We start from the raw sequence: 23,297 nt of genomic DNA, 5'->3' as shown, positions 1-23,297 counted from the left end.
AACTAACAGATAACTTCCAATTAAAGCATTCAGTCTGACAGATAGATTGTGCTTTATCTCATGTCCATCTGCTAAATAAGAAGCTTCAATAAAAATATCATGCACATCAAACATCAAATAAAGTTGGTTCAAAAAGATCATTATAAGCAAGAGGCAAAGCTTTTGATCTTTAAAGCTGTAGATCCAAAATATACAAACCATCATGAAGTAAAGACAAGGACCCACTGACTTAATTATCTGTGGTACAGTTTGCTGCTTTATGACAGTAGTGAGCACTTTAAGTTTTTTCCTTTAGTAGTTTTGCTAAATGTGTGCTCTTCCTTTTCGGATAACGCCCAAACAATCCTCAGATGAATCTGAGTTTGGAAAACATGTGGAATGTTAAGATAACATGATTATAACATGTCTAGGGTGTTGTGGGCATTCCAGTGGCCAAGTATGGTTGCTGGAATCTTGTATACTTGTAATCAGCAGCATAATTATCAGGAAATGCATCAAAAGCATCTGTGCCATTAATCTCACATTTGATCAGGACCCCTGTGCTCTAAGAAGCAGAGTTATGTAATGACTTCCTGTTAGGTGTTTACCCTTGGCAATCTAAGCTTGCTTTAGGAACTAGAGGAACACTTCCTGCTTCAGGAAATGTCAAATGTGGGATAAAGCGCAAAGAGAGTCCATGAACCAGAACAAGATTTAGATACTTTGTGGTGTTCCATTTCAAAGCTAGCTTTAGACAGGCTAGAGGTGCGTGCATGAGGGCAAAGGTTACCTGAACTCCCCTTTACAGACAGGCACTGACTTCTCCACTACAGAACTGTTGTCTATGGCAGAGTACAGGAGCAAGCACATCATGGTAGGTAGCCAAAGTTGTGCTATTGAATCTCACAGGACTTTCAGAGTCACAGGAGACTCCATTCAGCCAACTCAGCTGGTGAACAGAGCGTCATCACTCTTTTTAAAGGCCGTCACTTGATGCCACGCAGTCACATGCTTCTTGTGCAGCACAGCATTCAGTGCTGGGAGAGTAAAACCATGGAGTATGGCCTCTGGGAGGTACAAAGGAACCAATGTGTATTACTGTGCATGCCAATATATTTCAGATGAACTGTGTACGGACAGACAGTTGAGGTTCCAGGGAGTGCAAACTCAAGAAGAAAGAGAACGCACCACTGTCACCTCTGTTGGGGAGGCTAAATGCTATCAAACTGGGTAGAGATGAAGAGGCGAAACATTTAAGTTTTGATGTCATCTTTTTTTTGTGTGGGGGGGGGGGGTGTTAAAGCATGCCCCCTCTCTTCAATAAGCAGCTAGAAATGAAATTGCCACAACAATGAAAGCAACTGAAACGGTCCCAACTTCTCCAGAAAGCCTGTTCTATTGTCTAAAACTTAGACAGCATGAATTTTACAGAAATGTCACAACTGCATAATGACATCTTATAGGAATGTTAATAATTTACAGTCAGCCATGTAGAAGAAAATTCCAACAGAAAACCAGATAAAACCAAAACCACAATCCAGACAACAAACTCAAAACAGGTGAGACATGAATGAGAGCTTTCCAAGCACAAGAGGTTCATTCCATAGAAATCTGCATGTAGGCCAGGGTGTGGGTGAGACAGTCAGTGGAGCATAAGGGCTTCACTCAATAACCTCACAGACAGCAAACTGTGCAGAACAGTGACCAAATGGATCGACCAAAAAAGTAAGAGGAGAGGCTTTCTCAACATTGCCTGCTCTTGACACATTCTTTCTTAAAATAAGTTCAGCCAGTTTGAAGTTTTGAATGGGCTAGAGGACTCGAATTCTCAATATGGACGTCAACATCTGTCCAAGTATAGAGAGCACTCACTTTTTTTTTTTCCCAAATTATACATGGAAAATAAATCAACTTTGTTCAATATTAAAGTTTACATTTTTGGTAGGCTGATGTTTGGAAATATTTAAAAAATTAAACTGACTGAATGTGAAGAGCAAGCTATGTAATGTTAAACTTTGGTTTAAACCGGTTTGATGATAAAGCATTTGTTTGGTTAAGCACAAGGAAAAAAACAACAGAGACAGATGAAAGGCAATCTCTCATCATCTCATTAGCTAGTAGTGTCAGCATGTGCAAGTGCGATGCCACAAGGTACATAACATTAGCCAGCTCATCACAAAAACGGTTCCTGGAGATATGCTCCTGAACTAACCACAATATTCAAAGGCAAGTGCAATAATCCTCTTGGCTTTCACATCTGCCTTGAAATAATGCGCTCTGGGGGTTATCCAATCTGATTTTTTTAGACCAAAAGAGATTATTAGCATTGCTATTGGCCTTACAATAGAAAATGTTAAATTAAAATTAAAACTAATAAATAGAGTCAATAATAAGCCAAATTGCTTTCGCTGACTTCACAGTACAGCTATACAAACAGCAGGTACCAATAAACCACAGAGAAGTAAAAGAATAAGCTGCGCTCATGAAGTCAAATTGTTTCACTTGGGACTAGAGAGCCAAACATACTTTTATTGGTGTTTTTTGTTTGTTTGTTTGTTTGTTTTTTCTACAATTTCAGAATAAGGCAACATGGTTGTAATTTGAAATACATGATTCACAAAAGTATACAGAGGAGGGGAAAAAAGCCTACAAGTTTTAACATCACAAATGTTTTTAGAGCTAAATATATAAATTTAATCAAATGCTTTGTTCCAGTACAATTTAGAGGTACATGAGTATTCTAATTTTATGATACTTTACTACATACATTTATTTTAGAACTTTAGTTATTAGCAATCAGTGTTGTGGGGGAGGATATTGAATGAAACTGCAGACACAGAGGCAACTATCATAGCCAAAATAGTAATTTTTCAATTAATTTGTGAGACAAAAGAAACCCTGCTGATACAGTTTATCAAAAAATGCTGAATATCAGATATGTTTATTGGCCAGGCCAATAATTGATCTATCCTTAATGAGCACCATGTTAAATACAGTGCTTAGCACTCATTCATCATTCATCATTCATATCATTCATGTTTCTGTTGCAAAAAAAAAATAAAAAAATAAAAAGATGAACTATTCTGCAGGTTTAATTTAAATGTAAAATAATTTGAACTAGGATGGGATTCAGCAGGGAAGGAAATGATAAACTCAATTCAATTCTGTGAATAGAACACACCAACCACCACCAAAAAACAAAAAGTTTAGAGGCCACTTCTCTAACCAGTGACACTTTTTGTCAGATTTAGGAATATGTGACACTAATATTAGTTTACACATGGATAACTGTAGCTTCTAAGTAATGCACCATATGAAAAAGGATCATAGTCCCATCATCACAGGGCCCGTTCACATGCTAAACAAATCCTATGGGAAATTCCGCTTGAGTCAAGATTTTTATGTCCATAACAAAGGTTAACAGGCATGGCTGATTTCAGACATTCATCACCTCATAGACCTTTGAGCAGCTCAGTAGAGATAATACCATATGTTACATAACTGTGAAGCTACAAAGACCATGTTTCATACAAATTAAACTCACTTGGTACAGATTTTCCCTGAAGTCATTTCACACTTACTTTAAACAAATACACAAGTAAATAAGCTAGAGTTGGCATTAGATGTTGATTACTTCACCTTTTACTTATCCCTGTCATGTAATGGCAGAGTCTTAAAGTTATGTGACAGAGTTTATCTAGCAAGGCAGTGTTAAAGAATGTGAACTGTGGTCGCATGCAAACTCAACAGGGAGGGCAGAGGCCATATCTCACCAGCAATCCAGACAGGGGAAGCTAGACACATTGTGACTATATCTGGCTGGTCACGAAACTCCAAACAGAGTGCAGCCCTCTTTAAATACCTCAAACCTAATTGAGATTCCTACTCAGCAGTGAATCTCTACCTCAGAGAGAGGCTTCAGTTGAACAGCCACACAGAGGAGCCATATATCACATATATCAGGAAGCTCGCTGGGACACTGCCTCATTTTTGCATACTAAAAAAAAATACACTGTACTATCAAGCTGCCTGAAATAAGCAATAACCTTTTGCTAAAACAGTTAGTATGACAGAACAGAGATAGAGATCATGTCACCATTTAAATTACAGCCAACTGACATGGGAATACCTGAATTGAATCTCTGTCTAGGTCAGACATGTCATTGAGAACCTTATAAGATGTATCCTGCAGACTAACTGATGGAAGCTATTCAAATTAAACAATGATAACAAATTTTCATAGGAGGTGCACTGACTGTTTAGTGTTAGGAACCAAGGCATTGTCAAGTTCTGGTGCCCACAGGGCATCGTTTCATTTGCAAGAAATAGACCCAAATCTAAGCTGAAATCTAAGATGTCTATCACTGAAGAAAAACAAAAAAAGAAAGTAGAAAAAGAAAAGATAATTACAATGTTTATAAGTAATACAGTTAGCAACTACAACAGGGCTACAAATTGTCACAGATGATGAAACCGCGGCCTAAAATTCTTAAATCTAAAAAATATAATGAATGTGATAACATAAAATTTGTGCTGGAGTGGAGCAGTATTATTCACTTATTCAGCTGTCTGAATGTACACTGGAAACAGGGTTGACTTAACTGCTCAGACTCTGATCAAGTGATAGCCCGCAGACAGTCCGGTTCATGCAGGTTCAGAAACAAGTGCAATACAAATAAACAAAACCTGACAAAATCTTGATTAATGCTATTATATTGGGACTGATGAGCACTATGGTGAGTAAGAACTTAAAATAAAATCAACAAAATACTAACATTGCAAGAGGTAGTTCAAAGACCATACGACGGCAATAAAAACTAATCTAACATAAAGCTAACATCTTTCCCATAACTGACTGTACTATTTTCATTTCAGCGTTCAAGACAGTGTTCCTCCAAGGACCAGGTGCTACACTAGCATTTAAATACATTTAGGGCACAAGGACTAAGCAGATATACACACTGAACAGAGACCATATAAGACTATACATAGTGAAAAACAATCAAAGAAACCTGACAGCACCATGGAGGTCAGTGATAGATAAGAGTCAAACATGATCAAGAGGCCAGGAAGCGCAAGGCTGCGTCAACTATTCAGAGGTTAACCCTCTCCGAAATCCGCTTAAAGATTGTTAAATGCTGTTGGGTAGATCCTTATGTTAATAACACCTCAAAATAAATAACTTTATTCTGAAAGGTTACAACAGTAGCTCCAGTCGTGCCCCTGGAGGATATGAATTTGCTTGCGCTCTCTTGATATAGCTGGATGTCAAAGTCCACAATCCTACAGCCACTTCCTGAAATAAGAATAGGCTCAACAGGCAGTAGAATTGCTGGCCTAAACAGAATATTGTACTCAGTGAAGTGTACCATATTGTTCCTCACACAAACACAGCTCACATATATGTAGCCCCATTCAGAAAAACAAATTAAAAGCAACTTGGGAGTCAACAGGGCTCAGTTAAGCTAAAGTTTAAGTAACTACTGTTTCAAATTAAGTGTCCAGTTTTAGAAAACAGCCTGCTCTGCCATACTGTATGCTTTATTTAGCAGAACAAGAGAGCGGAAATGTGCTTTTTTTTGTGTTCGGTGGAACCTAAATATCAAATTGAATTGTGTTAGTATTACATAACAATTCAGGCTGAAAAGACAATTTCATAGGCCATAAGAGTCATCTTTATCAACTAATCTAGTTCACTGATAATTGCTGTATTTTTGTTTTGACATTATCCATTCTCTGCAGAGCTAGCTAGTCAAAACGGGTCCACACTGAGACTGAACTATGTGTTTAAATATGTGCAGTGTCCAAGTAAATACTGCTGTAGTCTCGACAGTGAATGTGGTCAGTCGTTTAAAAATACAATATTAGCATTAGCAAGGGTCAATGCTGGTAAAACTGAGCCCATGCCACTGGCAAACCGCTTGTCATTTATTAAAAAGGCTGAGCTAAAGTTGCTCTCTGACATTTCAAACACTGACGAGTTCTATGTGTTGAAAGCCTACACAAAGCGTGTGTGTTAGTTTTAAAAGTAGACCAGCACAGTATGACTACATTAACATTAACGTTAACGTTGCATGTACCGTTAACGTTTAGTGCAGGCCGCATAGCCACAGGCAAAGCATTCAGATCTGGATGTTACATAAAGAATAAAAGCCAAGCCGAACTGAAACTTTCAGCAATGTGGATAACCAATAAATATGATACTTACAATCCAAATGTTTCTTTTTGGGCCCCATTATTTCGTGCGTGGTCGCCTTGCACACAGTTTTGGAAATCGCCGACCCGGTGACACTGTGCTGAGCGGCGGTTATCCTGTCTGTAATGCTCTGTCCAGACATCCTGTGTGGGATCTAAAATACGATAACCTTAACAGAAATATTTCCAAATCCAGCGGGACACTCTGGGTTTTGTGGACGGCACTGGTGCTCAAAGGCTCAGCTCCACCTGACAATACTGGAGACAAGAGAGAGAGAGTAACGAGAAGACGGCAGGCGTTACGTTTCGCTAGTGGACTAGCTAGCTGCTAACTAATAGGAGAGAAATTCACCCGTAGAACTTTAGTAAAATACATTGATTAAACCTGCAATAAGAACCATACATATTTCATGACTATAATATACAAACCCAGGCTTTTGATCGATCCCTCACGTCTACAGCCTCTTCTCCTCTGCGCGTACTAGCCTTCTCTCACACCGTAGCAACACACATACAGAATGACATTAGTCGTTACTTCCGGGCAAATGTTTTCACAATAAAATCCAGACTGTAGCAAATTTAAGAAAGCAATAAACAACAAGATAGGATAAGAAAAGATAAGCCTTTATTAGTCCCACAGGGGGGAAATTCAACAATGAATTGATGAGATCCCCACCCACCTTCAGTGTCATTTCCATATAGTATACGTGTATGAGTATATATTATATTAATATCTTCTCATATATATCAGATTGCAATCATATTAGAAAATAGCAACTATGATCACACCAGTTAATATTTGAAAATGTGTGTAATTCGATTAAAGCTACATTGTCAGGGATTACTTGATTACATCTTCAAAGTATGGCAAATTTAAAATTATTAAACTGAGTTACCCTTCTCAGGTTGCCAGTATTTGTTTTTGTTTCACTGCTGATAATGGAGAATTTGTTCCCTTTTATTTACACTGAAAATGAAAGATAAACATTCTGAAGTGCACCCCTCACTTTTCACGAACAAAGTCCCCAATGTGGCCTTTGATTAAAAAACAGCAGAAAAAAAATGCGCCGAAGAAACAGCATCCCACATCTTCTCTAATACAGTGATTCCCAACCAAGCATACTTGTACCCCAGGAGGCACTTCTGCTGTTGCCAGGAGGCATATGGAAAGATTGTAGAATAGCTCAACTAATTTGAAATACATTACTTGTAAAAATAATTGAAATAATTCACCAAAAGTAAAGGATAAATGGTTGACACTGGTCACTAAAAGTAATGAAAATGGTTGCTATACTATGTCCAGCCTTTGCCTTTGTGGTTGTAGAATATAGACTAGACCAAAAAGAACTATCCATCCCTCCATCCATCTTCTATACCGCTTATCCGTCAGGATCGCGGGGGAGCTGGAGCCTATCCCAGCTGACTACGGGCGAGAGGCGGGGTTCACCCTGGACTGGTCGCCAGTCAATCGCAGGGCCAACACACAAAGACAGACAACCACACACTCTCACACTCACACCTAGGGGCAATTTAGAGTAGCCAGTTAACCAAATGTGCATGTTTTTGGTATTGTGGGAGGAAGCCGGAGTACCTGGAGAAAACCCACGCAGGCACAGGGAGAACATGCAAACTCCACATAGAAGGGCCCAGACCGGGACCGCGAGTTACAGTTTTTATTTTGGAGTCCATTTATGGCACATCCGGTGCCATCACAAATAACTATGTCTAACTTGATATTGCTCGTTCTCACTTTCTTTGGTTCCCACGCTGCACTCCTTCCAATTTTTTATAGCGCCTCCCCCTGCTGGGTTTAAATCATCATTTAAATGGACTGAGGGTTTTCAAGGAAATGGCGGGTTTATTTCCTGCCCAGTCTAACCTGTCACAGTTTTATTAATGTACCAAAAGTGCATGACAATAGCCTCCTGCTGTGAGATGTCGGTGAATGTTTGGGTCCTTCTCTCCCATGGTGAATATTTAGATATTGGCTTCATTGATACCTGATTGTTGCTTAACTTTAATGATTTAATTCGTCGGTCTTAATAGCATATCAGACATTAAAAACCACTAGTTTTTATACATTGTCAACATTCTCAATGTAGCGCTGTCGTTTCATAATTATTATTATTATTATTATTGGTGAATGAACTGCCTTAAAATATTACCCACTTTGACTGCTCTGTCCGACCCCATACAGAGTAACCAAAGGTATCTCGTGACAGAGGCATCCTGGCTCTGGGATTTGCATTTGCTTTGCTTGCATGTCAAGTGATGCAGAGCTATTTTGGGATCCCGTGGAAAATATGAAGTGTAGCGCATGTTCATACCATACACACTTATATTTAAGTCGCAAAGGGTGAAAACTGAAAAAAAGGTGAAATAACCTACTATTCAGCAGTCTTTTGATTATCTGTAAGAGCTACGTAGGATGTTTCCTACGTTATCCGGTTTAGGCTGAAAAGCCCAACAGCCACTGAACCGCTTTTAGCGTTGACTCAGCTGTTGTGACATCTTCCCGTAATGACTTCCCGGTAAAACGGATGTCACTAAAAACTTCCTCATCTAACTCACCAACGGGTTACAACTCATTGGCTCCTTGTGCGTCATCAAGACTTATTTCTGAAAATTCCGACAGCACTTGAACATGCGCTTCTTTCCCCACTTTCACTACATTTGGTATAACTTTGAGGACATCTAGTGGTCAAAATGTGCAGACTTGTCACTGCACGTACAGTATGGCGACTTAGAGGCACCTTTCAGAGACACCTTTATTTTGTGTGCAACACATTTCCTTTACTTTTAGTTTCTTGATGCTTATTGACTAAAACTTTTTGGGGGAAAATAATTGAATTATCTACTATGTGGGTTTCATGGCTAGTTATCTGTTTTGTCATAATTATACTCCGCCATTACCAGTCAATCTTAAGCCTGATGTCGCTGGTAACAGGCAGGACAGTTCAGTGAGCCCAACAATACAAGTTCAAATATTAGTCAAGGTTTTGCAGCTGAAATAAAACCTTGACAGTAGGGATAAGAAAAGACAGTAAGAATAAGAGAAGAAAGGTTTAGGTTTGGTTAGACAGCTATGACTTCAGTTCAACACTTCAAATTAACTAATATATCATGAAACTGTAACATCTATGTATATGAGTATGACAAAGAATTTAGACTAGATGTAGTCTAATATTCAGCTGCATACAGTTATGCAGAAGATGGCATTTTCAACATACAAACTTCAAGCTGGAAAGAAAATGTTGACTGAATCATTTCAGGGAGATGATTTCGAACAGGTGAGGATGATACCTCAGGATGCCTGGTGCTGATAACTTCCCTGACATTCAGCTCTGGGGAGGTGCAATCCATGGCCACGTAAACCTGTTACCATAGGCACGCTCTGGGGCTGAGTGGTGGGCTACTATTGGGGTCCACATGCTCACCAACTTAGTTTAGTTATGAGCTGATTAAACGCAAATTGATCTAAAATCGGTCGCAATTTTGAAGTTATTAAAAGTAGATTTCAGAGAGTGTTGCAAGATTAATGAGTGGTACACAAGTTGCCATAGGATCATGTTTCATTTCAGTTTATTTAAATCAAATCAAAATCAAAAATCAAATAATCCACCTCCGCACAGTCAACCAAGGCCGATGGAACTCTGGGGCAGTTGCCTACTTTTTCCAGGTGGTAATCACTAACAATCTAAGATACTGCTGTCTAAAAAAAAAAAATGTGTCCCTCATTCAGCAATAACTGAATAAGTAGCAACAAGTTGTGCTTCCAGTGTTTATTGGACTCTTTTTGTCCTGGGTCTTGTCTCTGTGACTGCTTTTATCAGCAAAGGTTGCAAACCAACCATCTGTAAACTCTCATCAGGGATGAAAACCGTTCCTAAAACTACATGTTCGGGAGGATAATAACAATTACTTACAGTTGATATTATCCTAAAAACACATCAGAATTGAACAAGAGTCAAAAATATTAGTAAGTAAATCATATTTTTTATTATCATATTATTATTTTTTCATGGTAAAGATGCAAATACAAGGTTTTACTTCACTATGGTGTGGCCGCACTTAACCAAACCTATGAACTGATTTATATTCATCCCCTTCAGACCAAATTTGATTTGATTCCCACATTTGATCAGCAAGCCAATAGCATATTGTAACATATATTGTAACTTGTAACACATGATTTACTCAAGACATGTTTTTTCCTTTGCTGAAATGGCCATATTGCTCAAGCAGAGAATGCATCCTCCTCTAAAGACTGTTTTTTGTCACGTATATAATGGCTATGTCAACAGAGAGGACAAGCTTATACAAGGATACTCTCTGAGGGACACTGAAAATAATGCAAAGACTCGGCTACTTGTATGCATGCCAAGTGATGACATTTTAACCAACAAAAGCTGAGAAACTTCCCCTTTCATTTTGTCAGAGACACAAAATTTTTTTGTGTGTCAATCAAAGTGCTGAAGAAAGCTCAGTGTGATCGCACCCAGTCTATATTGATTTCACTTCAGATAAAGGATCCTCAGATCTTTTTCTGCAGATCTTCACCAGGTCTGTCATAGCTTGAACCAAATACGAGAGTTATGAAAAATAAGATGACCGTCTCCTATGACCTAATTCAGTTAGTGTATCGTCACCAATAATGTGTACAATGTTACATTTGACCTACTAACATTATCATCTTATACCTTACCTTACCTAATCAGCAAACTTCAGCTCATAGTTACAGAATGTATTATCATAGCATAAACAATAAATTCTATTTGAAGAGACGCTGTTAATTCTATTTAAGGTGACAGGGTGATCAAGAAATAAAACAGCAGTTTAGTCAAAAACAATATCTAAAAAATGTAAGAATTTATACAGTTGCAGTGGAATTAATTCACTTGCTTCCACAGAAAATGATTACAAATGAAGAAGATTTTAATATTGAAAAATGATTCCTTTAAAACTTTTTTTAAAAAATGTTTGATTACTACTGAATATAACTAAAATGTAGACTTACTGACTTGATTGTGATTTCCAGTCAGAATAAAAAGCAAACACTTAACCTTTGAATCTGTCTTGAGTATTCACAGTGGCACTAAATGATTAGCTAGCTTCATGTCTTGTTCCACTGTTTCTGGATGAGACTCCTGAAAACAACAAGATCATCTTACGAAACACTCATCTCTCTCTCTCTCTCTCTCTCTCTCTCTCTCTCTCTCTCTCTCTCTCTCTCTCTCACATAGATTTCCTTCTAACCTTAATCTGAACCTAAACTTACTCTAACCTTAAAGTCTTAAAGTCTTCACACTAAAAACAAATGATTTATGTTATGGGGACATGTGTTTTGTCCCCACAATGTGACTCTGTAAACTGACTTATGTCCCCACAACTTCAGTCAAACCTGTAATTACTTGGGTCACTTCTGGAGAAATTACATAGACTTACTCTAACCGTACCCCCTACTTACCTAGCCCTAACCCTTAACCTAACCCTAGATTTAAAGGTATACTACACAGAATTTTCCTAAAAAACAGTCTTCTCTCTTCTTACCCCCCTACCTCTTGTTAGGACCTACTATAAGTATATATATGTATATATATATACTTATATATATAGTCTCTCTCTCTCTCTACATATATATATATACATGTATATACACACACACACACATATACATTTTACCATATATGCTACCACATCTTAACTTTGTTTTCTCAGTCAGATCTAATCAGGAGAAGGGATTGACAATGAGCGACAAGGATATTAGAACAGTGAGGAAACAACTGAATGTCTTGAGCAGTGGAGAGTCACTGCTATGCATATAGTTTGCATTTGCAGCTTCAACAGCATGTTTTATATATGAAGAGCCTGGTGGACAGAGGGATCAGAGATGTTACCTGAACACCCAGGAGATAAAGTCATGGTGAGTGTTGAATCTTTGAAGAACTGAAGATGAACACCAAAGATACTCTTAATGAGGTAAGACAAACAAGGTGAGTGCAGATTACAGCTAATTAACAATACTCTGATGAATTCAGGCAAAATACAAAACCCAGTGTCAAGTACTATTAAGTTGCTGCAACTTCATCCATCATGAAAGCTGATGACGTCGAGCAGGACAGATTGATAAAAAGCTTCTACAGGGGCAAACCTTTATTGAAGCTTGTGTGAAATGATCTTGGTGATGACAGTCCTCTGTAGAGAGGGAAAATACATGTGAGTGGATTTTCAAGGAGTCAGGAGAGAGAAACCAAACAAGTGCCTCTTTTGTTTTCCATTAGTCCTAACGTGAAAAGTTTACTGAAAACTGCCACTGCACTGTTCTTTCTGTCTCATATTCCATATTCAAAAAATGCCTGTTTGTTTTCTGTCTGGTTTACACTGCATATACTGCTATCCACATGGGGTGGGGGATGGGACAGTGGAGACCAACTAATCCCTTGAGACTCCATGAACTTTTTTTTTTTTTTTTTTTTTTGCTGTCTTTATGTGTCCTGTAACCAGGAATCAAAGTTTGGGGGTCAGGTTGGAGGCCGGCAGCAGCTCGCAGCTCCACTAGGCAGATTGCCTGTTGTTGTGCTGACTGAGGACTGCTGCACACAAAGCATGAAAAGTGTGGATTCCTGGGGCCAAGGGCCCACGGGGTGGGCTCTGCGCTCCCTGACTAGCCTGTGGAGAAAGGAACAACTCAGTCAGCAGGCCAGGGCCACTGGAGCGATGAAAAGATAATTCTTCCCCCCACTGCCACTGGACCTCATGCAGCGTCAAACCATTTGTGAACAGTGACACAGCCAGATTGGGCCGAAAGGATATGAGTGGGAAACTTCAAAACCTGCTCATGTTTCTGCGAACGTGAAAGGATTTGTATAACACATTCATATTTGATGGACTTTCCCATGTTCACTCCGGACAGCCCTTTTTGTTGACATGTTCAAATAATGAATCTCTTATGTGTAGGATCCCTTTTTCCCCCCCGTTCCAGAGTCCTGTTTCTAGTTGTCGGGTAGGGATGCTGTGCAAACCATTCCATCATCTGTCCCAAGCTTATGGAGAACCGCTGACTCGCTGGCTTCGAGGAACCTGGGTGAGTGGTTCTTCGCTTTTGTAGAGCAATGGTGAGCCTTTTTTAACCTAAAGCTGTCAGGAACAACACCATCTACTGTCAGAGGAAGAGACACTAACTCAGCTACAACAAACTCGCTGCAATTACTCTTTTAATTTAGCTGCAGTCCTTCCAGGACTAACTCTGTATCTGTGACTGACAGCGATTATGTGATCAGACTTTTTCACAGGACAGTGAGATGTGCATACAGAGATAAGCCATTCTGCTTTACGAAATGACCATTATCAGCACATTATCCAGCGTCATTTCTTAGAACTTTGATGCCAAAGCTGCCAGTGCGGACTTTGTTTGCTTTGCATCACTTTGGCAGGCATATGAAAGATTTTCTTAGATTTGGGAAAATCTTCCCCTCTGACATTAACACAGAATATCCAGGATATATATCTCAGCAAAAATAATTACATTTTGAACGCAGTTCACTTTCTGTTTCCCTTTAATTATATCACCATATTTCACAAGAATTCACCTTTAAAAATTGAATTTTCTGGAGTGACAGATAAAATGTATAATGTGGATGTTATAAATCAAGTGAAAATTCTTACTGTGTTTTTAGGTGCTGAAATGGAACATATACTTTTGATTCTTTTACTATTTAGTAACATCTTATCAATCGGAGCTCAGTTCAATGGATACAACTGTGATGCCAACTTTCACAGTCGCTTCCCTGGTAAGAAAGGGACACGGATTCATACATTTTCAACACGAATGGATGGTATTTAGGTGTTATTATCTTTTTAATGCAATGTTTTCCTCAGAGAACAAGCAATATATTACATGGGGAAGATAATGACATATATGAGATTTGACCAAAATTGAACATGATGGTTTTGAACACCTGTCTGTGTATGTGTGCCTCTTACAGCGGAGAGGGACATCAGTGTGTACTGTGGGGTGCAGACGATCACCCTCAAGATCAACTTCTGCCCTGTCCTCTTTTCTGGCTATACCGACACCGATCTGGCCCTTAACGGTCGCCATGGAGATGCTCACTGTCGTGGTTTCATCAATAACAACACTTTTCCCACTGTTGTAATTTTTAGTATCAGCCTGGCCACGCTGGAGTCCTGTGGCAATTCCCTGGTGGTAAGGAGAACAGGAATAGTATAATCAGTTGTTTTACTGGTTTTACAGCATCACTTGACACTGTACACTGTTGATGAAGTTGATGATTTGGGACTAAAGCAGATAAAATTGCTTTCAAAATCTCAATAGTTTTGAGTACATATCATCAAAGCTAATAAGAATATGATTTATTGCAAAGAGGGGATAATGGTAAGGTTTGTGTTATGGTTCAAAAATGACTTCGTCTTAGATGACTCTGTGGTTGCCTATAACATTTTGTTTACTAACTAACAGGCAGAACAAACTGAAGCTGAAAACTTTGAATCTTTTAAAACAGCAGTGTTGCTGTGGGACCCCAAGAGGTCCTGACAGGATGATGAGACAAAAACAATTCTTAAAACAGTTTAATGTGGGTTTAAAGTGAGTCTTTGCTGAGTGAGCTGTCCCTCACCCATGTTCTTTGCTGAGTGCTGAGCCGGATGGAACGGGACATTTACTGGAGTTCATTCTCATATCAAGGGATTGAGTTGGTTGTGAGGTGCCTTAGTGTGCTCTGTGGCATGGCTGGTAGTCTCCACTGTACCAACTGTAAGGTAATGGTGGTCTGTCAAGCAAATCAGGAGGAATGGTGGAATGTCACACTGATGTTGTTTGCTGCAGGTCTCCACAGCTCAAGGACCAAATGCTTATGGGAACCTGTCACTGGTGCAGATCGGAAACATATCAGGTTATGTCGATACTCCGGATCCACCGACCATCATCAGCTACCTGCCAGGTCTGCTGTACAAGTTCAGCTGCAGTTACCCACTGGAATACCTGGTCAACAACACACAGCTGGCCTCGTAAGTTTCACTTACATTATCACTTCCACTGAAATTGGTCTGAATGTGCTTTGTTGGTGCTATAAGCCATGAAAGGATAAATTAAAATGAGTGAAAATAATCGCTGCTGGCATTTGGTAGCTCTGAAAATCTTAAACTGGTGTGCCCAACAAGTGGGACTACAAAAAGTCATTAAGGGACATTTTAAGAACTGAAATTGATGGGCAAATGGGCAATACATGCATTGTAACAGGCTTGAATCAGATAATACAGCTTTTGTAAAAAAAAAAAAAAAAAAAAATGTGCTGTTTAGTTTTTGTGAACTCTGTATCAAAGGTGCTGATTCATCTCTATGGTGATTTCTGAGACTACATTTTGATTCAGATTCAGATTCAGAAAAATGTATTTATCCCACAACTGGTAATTCAGCTTTACAGTTCCCAGTCATAAAAACATTAAAACTTTAAACATTAAAGTTTGTGATAATGTCATGTTGCTTCATTATACCAACTGGGTGCAAAAGAAAGACCTCCATTATAAAATGAATACAATACATGATAGTATTATATATACTGTATGTACAGCACACTGAATTTGTGTTATTTCGTCTCACGAGGACAAAATATGAAGAAATGTCCAAATCATTAAAGTACAAAATTCTTTTGCACTTTTCTTTTTGTCAGATAAAGTGTAAAACATTGTTCATGTCAGACATATACACATGCTTAATAAACCAAAATGAGAGATAGGATGGTTTTAGGGTGCAGCAATTGTTCTTCTTTATTAATAGAGAATATTAGCAAGCACTTACAAAGTTTTCGAATATTTAAAGATGAAAATGTCTCCATCAGGCAAATGTCTTCATTAAATGACATCATCTTAGATGATTCTACAATTATAACTATCCTGATTGTAGAAAAAAAGTAACAGTGTGTATAATGTAAATTAAAACTGAATTCAATGATTTGCAAATTCTTTTCAACATATCCTCTATTTAATACAGTATAAGCAAGATGTTGTTCAAACTGATATGCTTTATTGTTTTTTGTAAATACACTTTTTGGTAAATATTTGGACTTTGTTCAGTATTCAGTTTTGAATTTGAATTCACCTTTAATTTTTTGAAGGTCAGCAGCTGCAATCTCAGTGAAGGACAGCAATGGTACTTTCATCAGCACACTGAATCTACTGCTCTACAATGTAAGTTTACATCAGTTGAGTCTAAATGTGTGTTACTTTGCGTTACTCTGCACTTGGGAGCTGAGGCTGTTGCACCTAAGACAAAGCTGTCTGCCAAGGCCATATGTAGTCAACATGCATCAAAGAGCAGAAGAAGCTCTGCAGCTGTGTTAAACTAATATGCGCCATTTAAATCTGTAATTCCAATAAAGTCTGAGAATGATGATACATGTAATGATGCATGGGAAAGAAACCAAATACACCGAAATCCTATGCTCTTTACAGGCTAGGTAAGCAGCAAATTATGTTTAATGGTTTATTTATTTATTTATTACACTCAAGTTACCCTCAATACATTTCAAATCTTGTGATAACTAAACTCGATTTGAACCAAAGACTAGTAAATGGGATTCTGCGAAAACCAGATGGTAGATATGTGGATTCATGAACTGCTGTAAAACTGAATAAATCACTTTTGACAGATTAATAGAAAGAAATGTGACAAATATGCTAAAATATTATGTTTATATACAGGACTCATCATACATTCAGCAGCTGTCCATCCCCATGGCAGGACTGACCCTGAAGACACGTGTCTTTGCAGCTGTAAAGGCCGCTAATCTGGACAGGAGGTATAGTGTCCAAAAACCCAGCAAAGCAGTATAAAGACTAATTTGATTATTCCTAAAGAACCACAAGCTGAAACTTAAGTGTTGTTGGAGTGTTGGCCTTGTTGATACTTAGGAGATGCCAGATCACAGTAAAGGTAAAATAAAAATATTGTTAATTTTTATATAAGTTTTTTTAAGCAGGGCAGGGCTACACCATGGGGAAGAATGATCTTGAGGGTGATCTGGATGTAAATTCTATTGGAATCTAGGAATTCTGACAAAGCCCCGTACACAGCTCACTCACTTCCTTTGATTTAAAAACATGATGACTGAGTCATGAGATGTAAAACCTCTAGCTCTCTTTGATTGACTTCCAGTAACTGTGAAATTCCTGACTGGTTTGTTAATTTTACTTGATTTTCTTCCCATTTGTAATTAATGTGTCAAAGTTAGAAATACATTTGGCTAATATTTCCTTAACCTCCTCTGGGAATTGATCGAATTCTTTGATATTCTCTGACTGGAATAAATCTTCTTTCACATTTCTGGAAAAATTACATTTTGTTATTGCTTCAAAAATACTTTAGACTTACCTCAGACTGACGGATAGACATATCTCCCCTTTGATTTTGAACTTGACTCAGACCTGACCATGTGAAGTTTTGTATTGTGGTCATTCAATCTTGTCTGTGGGAGTGATGTTGGTGTGAGAAGGATAAACAAAGGATAAACAAAAGGACTATACAAATTTTGGTTTTCAGGTATGGTTTACCTCGCCACCTTATCCTTACCTCCTTAATTACTAAGGAGGAAGAAATGTTGAATAATTAACAAACAGGATTTACCCAGTTGCAAATGTGAGTAGTATGTCATTTTGTTGATAAAAAATGTCTAGCCCTTATCCTTCATTAAAAAATCCAGAATCAGTGCAAATTTTGTTCATTTCATCCAAGTGAAATGGCAATAAGCAAATGGCACTATGGATGGAGTGGGGCTTTAAATATTGAAAAAGAATACACTTTCATGATTATGTTTTCATTAGTGTTCTATCGCCCCAAAATAAGAATTGCTGGATTTTCATTATCTCAGAAAGTGCCCTTTATACCCACAGAAGGAGCAAGTCCTCCACAAAGTCCATCATGTTGCAATAGTCCAGAATGGACAAACCCAACACTGGTTCTAGAGAGGACATTTTGCATTGTAGGTTCTGCTAACGTTTTTTCCAGTCTTAACGAAAGTGTATTTTTTTTAAACTTAAAATATTCTTGATGATAAAACAAAAGCAATATCGGTGATCGACACATAAATTAGAAAAAAAAAAAAAACTGTTCCACATAAAATGATGTGTTTTACTGTTTTACTGAAGTGCATTCTATGCAAACCACAGTGAAAGCACATAATAAATATTCACTATATAGAAAAAAGTATTGGGACACCTGACCATTACACTGGATTCTAAATACATAGATGTTAATATGTAGTTGGTCCCCTCTTTGCAGCTATAACAGCTTCCACTCTTCCACTCAGCCTATGTCCAAATATTTTTGTCTATATAATGTACCTTATCATATCCTTAATAATGCCGTGCGCTGTGAGTGATACACAAACAGACAGTCATTAAACATTTGTTCACAAAACTGACATGTAAGAGATGCAACAGAACAGCCTGAAGTGTAAGAATGGTGCAGGTATGACACATCTAAAATACAAAGATCATTTTGCTACTACACTTCTTTTCATTTACCAGGAGGCCTTTACACCTGCTTGACTCCATCTGCATTTAATTTCCTTAATTGTTAATAGATGGAACATTCTAATGGATTACTGCTACACCACGCCCTCTGGAAACCCTAACGATGACCTCCGCTATGATCTTTTCTTTAGGTAACTCAAATATGATAACAGATCTATGATTTCTGATATTTCTTTTGCTTTCCTTTCGAATAACACTTCCTAATTTTCCCTCCCTGAGCCAGCTGTGAAAAAGACCCCCAGACCACCGTCTTTGAAAATGGGAAAAGTCAAATGGGCCGCTTTGCCTTTGAAGTATTTCGCTTTGTAAAGCACAAGAACCAGAAGATGTCCACCGTCTTCCTGCACTGTGTCACCAAGCTGTGTCGAGCAGATGACTGTCCCATGCTTATGCCAGTGAGACTAACAATGGACACCTTCACACGTAACATGACAAACTATTAGCTTATAATATATAATATATCAGAATCAGTATTTCTTTAAAACCCATTTACAGCCTCATTTCATGGGGGAAGCATTTGAAGAAGAAACTCCAAATTCAGCAGAATTCACTTGCTCAGCTTTCAAACATTCACTCACACATTTAATCTTCTGTGGTGCAAACTGATACATTTGTTCACCTACTGTTCAAAAATGCAGTTTTCATGTACTGTACTTAATTTACTAACATTTCCTTTTTCTGTCACTGTATACACCACTATATTTATTTGACAACTAAAAACAGTAGTTATGTTACAGATAAGTATAAATAAGATCAATAATAGCTTATTTTTTGTAATAGTATAAATTACCCAACAAAATAAAATTTATAAAATTATGAACAGTAGCCTTACCTCAGTCAGCTACATTAAAATTCTAGTAACACCAGTAATTATTATATATTACAATATATGAAAACTAGCAGTTTTACTGTTGATACTTTTGATACATCTGTGCTTTTATTTAGGTAAGAATTTGAATGAAGGGCTTCAGCTTGTAATGGTTTTTTTTCTTTGTTGTTCTGGTATTTCTAAGTAAAGGTTTTGAATACTCCACAAGTTTACAGTATTCAAAAATATGCTGACATTTGTTATGAATAATGTCAAATATTTTTGTTGGATGTATACAGAGCATGTAATTTATATTCTGCAGCCTAAGTGCCTGTCTGATTTCCTACTCACATTTCCAAACAGTGTTTCATTGGTGTTTACTTGACAGCAGCAGTAATCTGTATAAGTGGTCAGGTCAAGCAGCTGCATGATATAACAGGTAATCAGACTAATCCCTCCTTCAGGCAATATACTTTCTAAGAAGACACTGGGCTGTTCCTTCATTTCACTTTAATGTTTTAATTATAAATTACCATAAAGTAGAGTAAATTGGAAATAAAGAATAATAATTCAAATGACCATAAGACACATCCAGCATTTACTATTTTAAAATTGAAATATTCATCCATCACATTTCATATGAATATAACCCAGAAAATGTAATAAGTGATTTTACCCAACCAAGCATGTATCATGAGAAAGTGGAGCACATTAGGGGGTTTTCATTGTGCCAACATATGTCCTTATCTCCTCATAGATCTGTGGCAGCAGGAAAAAGAGAGACATCTCGGAGGGAAAGGAATTTAACAGTGCATCTGGGAATGCTGTCTTGACTGCTGGGCCTATCATCACTCGGAGTGGTACAGTTTATTAACACTCTTCCTCTGTTATACCTTTTCTTACCTTCCCTTCTTTGTACTGTATGAGGAGCCTGTTTTTCCTTATACTTAAAGTTGGCTACAGCATCATAAGCTCAGTTAATTCTTTTAACTGTACAATTTTTCTTCTTCATTGTAATTGTAACAGTTCAGCAACTTGTTTAAATCTGCAATTATTTCCAAATTGGATATATTTAAAGATACTTGAGTACACTGGGATGTTCACTGATGGTGAGACTTAATTTGGGAGATGTAGATAGTCAGAGAACACCTGTATTGTGTATGTATTGCTGTTAAGCTTAAATGCCCTTTATGTTTTTTTTTTTTCCACAGAAGAAACACCAACCAACAACTCTCAGCTGGGTAAGCCCTCACACTTCTGTGCGCAGCATAGAATTACACTAGTGGCAATGCCTTTCAGTGATATGAAATGGAGCCATTTTTAAAAAGTAAAAGGCTTCAGGTTGTAGGAAAATGTCTCATATACTCTTAAAACTTCTAGATTATTGTGTCTTGTTATCCTGTGATGTTTGATGCATTACAGGAGTCAGATTAAGTGCTCTGTTTCCCTCAGAATGCCTTTTCTAAAAAAATGAATGAAATGAAATTAAAATTTTGCTTCATAAAACAAAACTATTGCCTTCACACAAGCTGTAGCTTAGCTGTCTCAGTGTGACAATAAAGGTTTAAAGGATTTCTCAGAATCAAGAAAAGCAAACCATCAAATAAACTGAATCGACAAATGCATAGTGCATTACCAACAAGTGTTTCTTTATGGATGACTTTGCATTCAAGATGAATCTAAGAGTAAGTATTGAAAAGGTGGTAGAAATATGAACAGATGTGATTGTTTCTTTGTTTTTGTGTTGCTTTAGCCCATCTGAAAGCTCCAGTGTTTCAGGTGAACACAGTGACGAGCGCACTCATCTCAGGTGTGATCATCCTGGGTGTCATGAGTGTTTGCTTCTTCATCTTCTCCCTCACCCTTCTCAAAGGCAAGAGCACTCCTGTAAGCAGCCTGTGTGGAGTCCGCAACCCAGCCTTCAACTGATCGCTTGCACCCTACTCACTGCAGACACTCCTCCACAACTGACAATGCTTAGTGGAGTCAACCAGCAGATGTGACGTGATGTTTGTGCATGTAGTCATTTTACAGGAGAATAAAACACAATGTTAATCTAGAAAATTGTTAATAGGTATGTACCATGTGCATTAGAAGTAAAGTGGAACTTTCTATTTGTTGTTCTGTACTTTGTGTTTCAACCATCTGGCAGGCTAGGTTTTAACCTGCATGTGATAATTTGTCATGCAGGGTTAACCCACATAGTGGGGACACTCATAAATTAATTCAATACCTCAGCTATACAGCTTTCATTTGCAGGGTATAGGGTCAATTGCAAGGCTTACAGTATGTCATTAGCATTGCATGATCTAATGGTAAGCTCACACTTCCAGCTAAGAGACCGAAATATAAGAACACTTAATTACTTCACTTAATGACTTGAGGGAAACTCTACTATATGCTATAAGATAAGATAGGCCTTTATTAGTCCCGAACTGGGGAAATTCACAATACTCTACTATATAAAACGTTTAAAGTTCAAACCTTTGATTATGTGATGTGAGCTAACAGCCCAACACTTGGGCTTGGATGTTAAGCTTAAGCCTTCTTGACATGAAATCTAACTTTTAAAAGTATATTAATATAATAACTGGCATAAATGTTTAATTTATTAATATTGCTACATATTAGACGGATAGTCTTATGATTAATAAGTGTGTTCTGTCTAAATTCATTCACTTTTAATATTTTATGCAATGTGGTAGCAGTTAATTTGTAAGTTTTATTTGTACATGTACCCAATGTAAGCTTGTATGACTTTCCAAAAATGTGTTTTTAAAATGCCATTGGTCTATTCCTGAAGTGTGCAAATTTTCTACAATTGTACATAATGGAAGCATTGCACTTTGACTTTGACTTGCCCAGTGTCATATTTGTAAACATACAGTATGAAATTTAAGATACATCCATAATAATATGGTAGTAATTTATCATTCTGATCAAATTCCTCAAGAATTTCCACTGATGCGCCCTTCTGAAGAGTTAGCTTTGGGTGGTAATTATAATTGAGACTTGCTGTATCACCAATATACAGTTTTCACTGTCTGTCTCATGAAGGGAGAAATCCACTGAATAAAAAAGGAAAAGGAATTCCAGTGACTGGATTATCTGTGAGTGTTACAGCATTGATGGAGGTTTGCACTCTCGGACTGACTAAAGGTTTGCTCTCATAATTTGAAAGTTGTTATGTAATAACTTATTAAACAAATAATTTCACACATTAGAACATTTCTAAAGTCAACTGGAGCGACATCAGAGAGCTATGTCTGATGTTTAATTCAAACAGTCTTCTAACTCATCATCATTGACGAATCATTTGAGCGGGTATTCCGTAAAACAAGACTGTTTCAGGTGACGAGTAGAACAGCCGATGTACTGTGCCTTAAAGCATACTGGGTGTATAAAACTTTGTCATAACTATGAAGCCAGCCAGTAGCATGGCAATGGCTTTGTACTGGTAAGCAACTTTGTCTCATGCTGCAGATTACCCAGTGTAACGCCATAACTACGTTGGACCAAAGTACAAAACTTATTAGTTTCACAAGAAGACCTCTAAGATTGTGAGATAGCTATGTGACCTATTCTTTTCTATTAGGTCGCATCCATGGAACACAACTGTAGAGTAACTGAGTGTCTGTTTGGAGAGAGGGGAAGAGAGGGATGAAGTCAAGTGCCCCTCAAGGCTGAGGTTAAGACTCAGGGTGGGAACACGTCTCAGTGAGCATACAGCTTCATTATCCCACAAGGGTTCCTAGGATAGAACAGA

General features: G+C 37.8%; 2 protein-coding genes across 17 annotated transcripts in view; one reads left to right on the top strand and one right to left on the bottom strand.

Annotated features, from left to right (window-relative positions):
- Positions 1-6,736, bottom strand: part of picalma (phosphatidylinositol binding clathrin assembly protein a) — a 43,307-nt gene extending 36,571 nt beyond the window's left edge. For all 16 annotated transcript variants that reach the window (XM_046409843.1, XM_046409844.1, XM_046409845.1 and 13 more), the window contains exons 1-2: positions 6,604-6,736; positions 6,188-6,432 (exon numbers count right to left, since the gene is read on the bottom strand). In XM_046409843.1, coding sequence (XP_046265799.1) covers positions 6,188-6,317 — 130 coding nt within the window. In that variant the 5' untranslated portion in view covers positions 6,318-6,432; positions 6,604-6,736. The remainder of the gene's footprint in view (positions 1-6,187; positions 6,433-6,603) is intronic.
- A 5,950-nt stretch (positions 6,737-12,686) lies between these two features.
- zpld1a (zona pellucida-like domain containing 1a) lies at positions 12,687-22,660 on the top strand. Its single transcript, XM_046411771.1, has 11 exons — positions 12,687-13,258; positions 13,851-13,964; positions 14,160-14,380; positions 15,020-15,201; positions 16,308-16,380; positions 16,894-16,991; positions 18,774-18,854; positions 18,947-19,118; positions 20,289-20,391; positions 20,743-20,772; positions 21,285-22,660. Exons 2-11 carry the CDS (start codon positions 13,859-13,861, stop codon positions 21,458-21,460), a joined length of 1,242 nt encoding a protein of 413 aa, XP_046267727.1. The 5' UTR covers positions 12,687-13,258; positions 13,851-13,858; the 3' UTR covers positions 21,461-22,660.
- Positions 22,661-23,297: the final 637 nt, after the last annotated feature.

This window comes from Scatophagus argus, chromosome 14 (assembly GCF_020382885.2).
Source record: "Scatophagus argus isolate fScaArg1 chromosome 14, fScaArg1.pri, whole genome shotgun sequence".
In the NCBI taxonomy this organism is placed as follows: Eukaryota; Metazoa; Chordata; class Actinopteri; family Scatophagidae; genus Scatophagus; species Scatophagus argus.
This window is presented reverse-complemented; position numbering and strand designations above follow the sequence as displayed.